The 8,252-nt window shown below is 44.6% G+C and overlaps 1 protein-coding gene across 1 annotated transcript; it reads left to right on the plus strand.

The window, feature by feature from the left end:
- The first annotated feature begins 1,733 nt into the window (after nucleotides 1-1,733).
- smo (smoothened, frizzled class receptor) lies at nucleotides 1,734-7,918 on the plus strand. The gene is made up of 12 exons (XM_062518048.1): nucleotides 1,734-2,555; nucleotides 3,171-3,379; nucleotides 3,617-3,826; nucleotides 4,184-4,356; nucleotides 4,453-4,672; nucleotides 4,785-4,908; nucleotides 5,129-5,221; nucleotides 5,374-5,482; nucleotides 5,752-5,937; nucleotides 6,037-6,185; nucleotides 6,820-6,954; nucleotides 7,258-7,918. Exons 1-12 carry the CDS (start codon nucleotides 2,291-2,293, stop codon nucleotides 7,905-7,907), a joined length of 2,523 nt encoding a protein of 840 aa, XP_062374032.1. The 5' UTR covers nucleotides 1,734-2,290; the 3' UTR covers nucleotides 7,908-7,918.
- Nucleotides 7,919-8,252: the final 334 nt, after the last annotated feature.

The following is an 8,252-nucleotide window of genomic DNA, read 5'->3' on the forward strand; positions in this document are numbered from 1 at the left end:
ATGTTAAGTTCTCCTGTGACCTGAGAGGTGGAAGGTGTGTGCTGGTGCATGTCTGATAACTAATGCAGTTACAGTATATGTATAGGCTAAACAAGCAATAGTGCTTTAAAGTAAATTCTGGGACTAGAAGTGAAGGGGCTTAAATATTGGAGTATGGTTTTATGAGAACTTTGTATCACCTGAAAATATATTCTTTATATTAGGAATATGTATTCTGAAAGCCCATTGCAGGGATCAATCCTCCTGGAAATGAATGCCTGTACGAGATTTCCTAAAACAAACATATGCAGTCAAGCAGGCACACACACACTATTACCCTCCACACACTCACAAGCGAACACACACACACACACACACACACACACACACACACACACACACAATAGATGACACTGTTATACTTCTGCTAATTGACCCAATATTCCATCAAAGGTATTGCAAACACATTGATTAAATTATAGTTATAGTTTATTTAGCCATCACAACTAATTTTGTTACAGGCTACACAAATTATACTCTACAAACATGTTGTAAAGTATTACTTATTTGTGTTTAGTCAGTTGGGTATTTTGTTTGCCTGTGTGTTGTCTCAAAATTGTATGTGCGATTGTAGGGAGAAGGCGGAGAAAATGACAGAGGGAGGGAATGAGAGAGAGAGAGAGAGAGAGAGAAAGAGAGAGAGAGAGAGAGTTTTGGCCAGTTGCTCCAGCTTGGGGCTTGCATGCTGTGTGTGTGGTCCCTGGTCCGCCTCACTGAGTCATTCCCAGGCAGACATGTTGCCCTGGATTTTAAGGAGGCCCTATGTTGTGCCGAGCAACATTAAAACAGAGGTGTACTCCACCAGCCACTGTAGTGTATTACAGCTCGGGCAACTGGAAACTAAGCAAAAGTAAGGCTGTATCGCTTTTCAAGGTTCAGCCAGCTGATTCATTAGTAGGAGAGTTTGGTACTATTTACTCATTCAATTGCAGCAGCAAATATCAGTGTCTACTACAAATATATAGGCTATATATCTATTACGAAAATAAACTTAAAAGATGTTAAAACACGCCTACAAATTAAGGCATAACCCGAAAGTATAAAAACATGCAACATACAACTGGATACAGATGTATGAATTAATCAAGCAATAAACCACCTTAACTTTGAGGGAGGAAGTACATTACCATTATGAGGGTCCCCAAGGAAACAGATTTTATGTTGTTCCAGTATAAAATAAACAGTTTTTTCTCACTAATTTGAATAGACATTCATTTCATGTGTGGTATTCAACCTTAGTGAACTAGACAAGGATAAGTATAGAGTCTAGGACAAGGACAAAAACTATACATTTAAATACAAGTATAGTTCTGATTAATCACCAAATACACTAGGAATGTACTATTAATAACTACTCTTGAGGGAAAGGATGCTTGTGCAATGATGTAAGACCCCTCTCCCATAGTCACTAAATTAGGCTATATTCAATAGCAAAATCGTCTAAAATCTCTCTAGGCGCCCTAATTTACAATTATTTATTGTCAGTGATGAATTTGTGCATGAAGGTGAAGAGCATGAAGATGTAGCCAAAGCAACTGCATTCTCAGGTAGATTGTTTTGGTATTCGTATAAAGCCATTTTTCCCTCTAAAGGGGGGGATGGGAGCCCAGTTTTTGTTATTTTGGCTCTCCCCCTCCATGTGCATACCACAGGCACTGAAAAAAAGTAGCGGACTTCAGGGCAAGGTTGAAAACATCTCGTTGGATATATGACCGAGGTATCGGATCAGTACGATTTTTCTCTCTTAGTGAGTGTTAACTAACACACAAATTGCCTTTTGCACCAAAGTGGGAGAAAGAAGAGGGGGAGCATTTAAGGGGGGATGTAACGCATAGGTTGCGGATCGTATTACAGAGTTTCAGACTTTTCATGGCAAGAGTTTTTCGCTGCCTCTTCTGTGTGGGGGGATGGTGAATCTTTTGCAGTTTCTCATTTGATTTGTTTGATTCATTCTGGAAAACATAGAAAGACTTAGTTGAAGTCTAGCCTACTGAAGAAGAAGACTTTCGAACCATTAGTGTGGAACTTCGTGTGGAAGTTAGATACAATGAGAGATACAACGCTGGAACAACGAGATCTCCAACATGAAAAAGTTTCGGATTGCGTTATAAACGTTTATAGCCTGGAAAATGAAATTTCAGAAGTTCTTTGATCGACGGCTTTTCTTTAGTTCGACATATTTGTAACTTGCTTGGACGAATTTTGTTTAAAATCCGCGTGGATATAATATTGCCCAGTTGGATCGTTCAAGATGTCTTCCCAAGGTTTTTACTCCATTGTTGGGAGATTTGGGATGCTTTGCGTTTGGGCTTCCTCCTTGATGGTCACTCATGCAGCCACGGTGTTTCTAAACCAGTCCATTCTGAACGATAATTGCAAGAAAACGACAACTTGCGAAGTCCTGAAATACAATACTTGTCTTGGCACACCTTTGCCATACACCCACACATCTCTAATCCTGGCTGAAGACTCAAATACCCAAGAAGAAGTTTTGGAAAAGTTGGCCATGTGGTCTGGTAAGATTTTGTTTATACATTTCTGTCAATACACAAAGGAAAATAATAGTAATAAAACATTTTGTTCAGGTTAGCTCTTTAAAACGCAATAAAATGCTTACTTTTGTAGACAGGTCAAACGCACAGTGACAATAATTCACGCATTAGACTAGCCTACTAATTTGTGCGCTACTGTAGTTATTTGTGTTGCAGGCTTAAATGACTGTGTTGCAGGCCCAAATGAAAGACGAAAATGGGGCACAGACAAGAGAATATTTACATAAATCTGACAACTTCTCATTACAATAAACTTCACTATTTACAGCCCTCCCATCTTCACACACATTCACACCGAAATCCTAAATCCCTCTCAGACACCTCTGATAGGGGGTAGCAGCCCCATTTCCCAACCCCTCAAAAAGGCCTATTGTAGAGAACACATAGGAACCATTTGCATAACATTGGTCCAGTTTTATTGTCACATTACTGCTTCCCCCTGGATATATGTGTAACCCAGTGAGTAATATAATAAACACTGTGATAGTATTTGGGGCTTTTGCACTGCCAGACCCGAGAGCAAACCTGAAGCCTTGCCAAGATGGTCCAATCGTGTGATTGTGTCTGTACCTTTACCAGGCTTGCGGAACGCCCCTCGGTGTTGGGCTGTCATTCAGCCCCTGCTTTGCGCAGTGTACATGCCCAAATGTGACAATGGAAAGGTGGAGTTGCCCAGCCAGATGATGTGCCAGTCAACTCGCAAGCCCTGCAGCATTGTGGACAAGGAGAGGGGCTGGCCTAGCTTCCTAAAGTGTGAAAGGACAGAGACCTACCCCAAGGGATGCGAGGTATGACTGTTGTTGCCTACTGTTTTTCATTTTACTCTCCCAAGTTTGAGTTAATGTATTACGACTAAGTCATTGGAACAGTGCATGTTTGATAAATAAACAAATGCAAAGCTAAAATATGGATATAATTTACAACCGTCTATGTAGAATGTAGTTATTAAATGTAATGCTAAAATGTAGTCAATTGTCTTGAGTTATTTTGTGCTGACGGCTATTTCCATGGGTTCTGTGTTGTAGAGTTCCTTACAGAAGCTCAAGTTCAACTCATCGGGGCAGTGTGAGGCTCCCCTGGTGAAAACAGACAATCCTGCCAGCTGGTACAAAGACGTGGAGGGCTGCGGCATCCAGTGCAACAACCCCCTCTTCACAGAGGGAGAGCACTCGGACATGCACACCTACATCGGCCTGTTTGGCTCCGTCACCCTGCTCTGCACCTTCTTTACGTTGGTGAGCATCCAGTGGATTATACTGTAGTAGTCTCTCTCTAGTGGCACATAGAGACCTTATTTATTCCAGGAAATGTTACCGTCCAGTAGCTTATATGACATACTGAAAATATATTGAAAATATGTAAATATATGGAGATGTGAATATGTTTCTCAAGTGGTATGCTATCCATTCAGGGTGTAAAACCACAGAGCAATGAGATACATTTGTAGAGAAAAACCAAAGATAACACCATACAATTGTAGAAGCTTTTTTTCTGTGTTTTGATTGTAAAGGTGTATAGTTATGAGAAATTCTTAAGCATTGATTCTCCGTGGGGTCTTTTTTTTTTGTTCTATTCTGTCGTTCATCTCACAGGCCACATTCCTCGCTGACTGGAAGAATTCCAACCGCTACCCTGCTGTCATTCTGTTCTACATCAATGCCTGCTTCTTCATCGGCAGTATTGGCTGGCTGGCTCAGTTCATGGACGGAGCGCGTGACGAGATTGTGTGCAAAAGCGACAATACCATGCGACTCGGAGAACCATCGTAAGTGGTCAAGCCAAGTGACCATTGTGTATTTGATGATGTCACAAATGGCACAAGATGAGATTCCTGTCACACAACTGTGTCTCTTATCTGCAGGTCCACGGAAACGCTTTCCTGCGTCATCATCTTTGTCATCGTCTACTACTCCCTCATGTCTGGGGTCATCTGGTTCGTCATGCTCACTTACGCCTGGCACACCTCGTTTAAAGCCCTGGGCACTACCCACCAGCCTCTGTCGGGAAAGACATCCTACTTCCACTTGGTGACTTGGTCCATCCCGTTCATTCTCACCGTTGCTATACTAGCGATAGCAGAGGTAAGTCACCTCAGATGCAAGGGTCCTTGTTAGATGATAGAATTAGAGACATGCTGAATAAAATGACCTTGCTGCAATGTAGTTGATGCATCACTAAATTTGTCCTTTGCAGGTGGATGGAGATTCAGTCAGTGGTATCTGTTTTGTTGGATACAAGAACTACCGATACCGTGCAGGGTTTGTGCTGGCACCTATCGGCTTGGTCCTTACTGTAGGTGGCTACTTCCTTATTCGAGGTAAGTCTGGATGTATAACAAAGAAATCCATACACTTGTGTCCTTCAAGGAGTTGAGCCTTACCATATTTCGCTCTTTTACTGGAAAGTGGCCAAGTACTGCAGGATGATATTTTTAGTCATTTGTATGAAGTGGTATTACAGTATGTGTGGAAATAAAAGCTACAGAACTCACTGCACTCTTCAGAGTTCTTTAAATGTCTTTATCTCTGTTTATCTAGGGGTGATGACATTGTTTTCCATCAAGAGCAATCATCCTGGACTCCTCAGTGAAAAGGCTGCGAGTAAAATCAATGAGACTATGCTGAGACTGGGTGAGTCTTCGCACCGGAGAGCAAAAGTACCAACACTGGGGAAATGCAACATGCTTATGATGCTTTGCACTCCTTGCAGGTCATTGTCTTTACAGGATATTACATTCAGCCATGCAACTAAATAAGTTCTTTTCTGCTCTCTCTCATTCCAGGTATTTTTGGATTCCTGGCTTTCGGATTTGTTTTTATTACATTTGGCTGCCATTTTTATGACTTTTTCAATCAAGCCGAATGGGAAAGGAGTTTCAAAGAATTTGTCTTGTAAGTGTTACAGTTATCTGCCTTTTCAACAGCGGAATTGATGATGGAATGCAATAGTGATGTAACTTACCAAAGATGTTGACCTGAATATGTTGTTTATTCTCTGTGCAACAAATCAATAAATGTGATTTAGAACAGGTAAAAATAACAATACAACATTGCTGTAAATCTGAGCCATAAGATGCACACTTCAATACTATGTTAATCGAACAACCTGTACGTTACTGTTTTGGTGCATGTCAATTTTATCTGTGATGTCTGGTCTCTAGATGTGAAGCCAATGTGACAATAGCTCATGAGACCAACAAGCAAATCCCAGAGTGCATCATCAAGAACAGACCCAGCCTGCTGGTGGAGAAGATTAACCTCTTCTCCATGTTCGGCACGGGCATCGCCATGAGCACCTGGGTGTGGACCAAGGCCACAATCCTCATTTGGAAACGCACATGGTTCAAGTAAGGAGCTGTGTCCAAAAGTGGACTGACACATTTCTACTACTTGTGAAGTTTAGACCTTGTAAATGATGATTTGTTTGTATTTTTTGTTTGTTCCAGGATTACCGGACGGAGTGATGACGAGCCAAAGCGGCTGAAGAAGAGCAAAATGATAGCCAAGGCCTTTTCCAAACGGAAAGAGCTCAATAAAGAACCGGAAAAGGAGCTGTCTTTTAGCATGCACACTGTATCGCATGAGGGGCCAGTAGGTAAGCACAGTGCCATCTGGTGGTAGCATCATGAACAACCAGGCTCATTTCCAGCCACTATCTGAGCGCGCTGTACTAGTGGTGGTACCAGGGTGATTTAAATGGTGGGCTACTGAGTTATCACCAGATGCAGAAATCAAATAGAGGATTATCATAGAAGGTTCATAGTAGTTCATTCATGGCAAAGGAACCTGCTTGCCATCCCTAAGGCCAGCCTCTGGTTGACATTTACCTATAGATGATAGCCTGGGTTTCCCATACTGCCTTGCGCGGTGATTTCTTTCACGCTGCTAAGGCAGTCTGGAAACTAACGCCCCCATTTTCGCCTGATGTTGGAGGCCAATCACAGAACAGGGGAGAAAGCAAGACCATGATGAGCTATGCAGAGACGCATTTGATTGACATCCGTGGCGCTCAATGAACGGATCTGGGCATTTTTTCAAATACGAGAAAATGAACGTCTGGTTGCCAGACCACGTCTCATTTGAGAAGTGGGAGGCGTTAGCCAGGCTATATAGATGAGGCAGAAATTGCTTGATTATAGTGGAAGTCTACATCAGAGATTTGGTTATGTATGATATGTTGTGATCATCTTAAGATCTCTGATCATTTCGTATGAACTGTATCTTTGCAGCTGGTATTAATTTTGACCTGAATGAAGCATCTATGGAAATGTCATCTGCCTGGGGACATCAAGTGAACAAGATGGTGACCCGGAGAGGTGCTATTCTGCCACAGGACGTCACGGTCACGCCCACCGGTACACCTGGTGAGTGTTGTTGGTGATTCACTGCACAGAAAGGAGCTTGGTGTAGAATTCTGTAGGTTGAAGTAGTTTTGAATGCATTTGGCATGGCCCTCTTCCATTGACTCACATTGTAGTATTTAACGCAAAGTGGTATAAGGGAGGCAGCCTGGTGCTGGTTTGCCTGCTAACTTTAGTGGATATCTGGGCAAGACCGAGCATAGCTGTTTTTGACATCACATCAAATCGATTGTTATGTTCCTTCACATTCTGTCACCATTTCCTTCACGTCACTCATGAAAAATGTCCATGTCCCCCCCGACGCAGTTCCCCCTCCAGAGGAGAGGAACAAGCTGTGGATGGTGGAGGCCCAGATCTCACCCGAGATGATGAAGAGGAAGAAGAAGAAGAAGAAGAGGAAGAAGGAGGTGCGTCCTGCCAGACAAGAGGAGGACTCCGTGGCCCCCCCGACGGAGTACCGGCGTCGGGAGTTCGGCGCCAGCGCCGTGCCCCGTCTGCCCAAGCTGCCCGGGCACCGGTTCCTGGTGGCCAGCTTGTGGGAGCAGCAGAGGCAGCAGCGGGAGGAGGAGAACGTCCTGCCCGGCTCCTTCCCCGAGCCCAGGCCCTCCTGCCCCCTGCCCTACCAGGACCGCTGCAGCGGAGGTCTCGGGGGTCTCGGCTACGCGGCGCCCAGCCCGCGCTACAGCCAGGGCGGCTTCAAGCTCATCTCCAACCCGCTGCCCCTCCAGGACCGGCAGCGCGAGGAGCTGAGCCTCTTCCGCTCGCCGCCGTCGTGGCCTCAGAACGGAGCGTTCCGCCACGCGGGGGAGGTGGAGCCCGTAGCGGTGGGCTCGGGGAGGACGACGACCCATCAGGAGCCGAGGGCAGCCCAGGGCAGAAGGACTGCGGCCGCTCCCATTCATTCCAGAACCAACCTTATGGACGCAGAGCTCTTGGATGCGGATTCAGATTTCTGAGACATTTGAGCGTTTCCCACCCGCCCGCCCCCCACCCCCCCCACCTACAGACTGTTCGCAAAAGTGCTGGATGCTTTTACGCTTACAGAACCCTCTTTTCTTTTTTTTTCTTTTTTTTTTTAAGTATATTTTTTGGGCTTTTATGCCTTTAATGATAGGACAGTAGAGAGAGACAGGAAGTGAGTGGGAGAGAGTGTCGGGGTGGGATCCGGAAAGGACCATGGGGCGGGAATCGAACCCGGGTCGCCGGCGTGCGGTGCAGGTGCCCCAGCCAGTCGCGCCACGGCTGGGGCCCAGAAGCCTCTTTTCAATTAGTCATTGGAAGAGGACAAGCACAAACCTCAA

This window comes from Sardina pilchardus, chromosome 17 (genome assembly GCF_963854185.1).
Source record: "Sardina pilchardus chromosome 17, fSarPil1.1, whole genome shotgun sequence".
NCBI lineage: Eukaryota > Metazoa > Chordata > Actinopteri > Clupeiformes > Clupeidae > Sardina > Sardina pilchardus.

Bases quoted from the DNA above. Each gene is read 5' to 3' on its own strand.
- smo (XM_062518048.1), top strand. From the start codon at position 2,291: ATGTCTTCCCAAGGTTTTTACTCCATTGTTGGGAGATTTGGGATGCTT. The intron at 4,357-4,452 runs GTAAGTGGTCAA...TCTTATCTGCAG, and splicing joins ATGCGACTCGGAGAACCATC to GTCCACGGAAACGCTTTCCT. The intron at 5,483-5,751 runs GTAAGTGTTACA...TCTGGTCTCTAG, and splicing joins AGTTTCAAAGAATTTGTCTT to ATGTGAAGCCAATGTGACAA.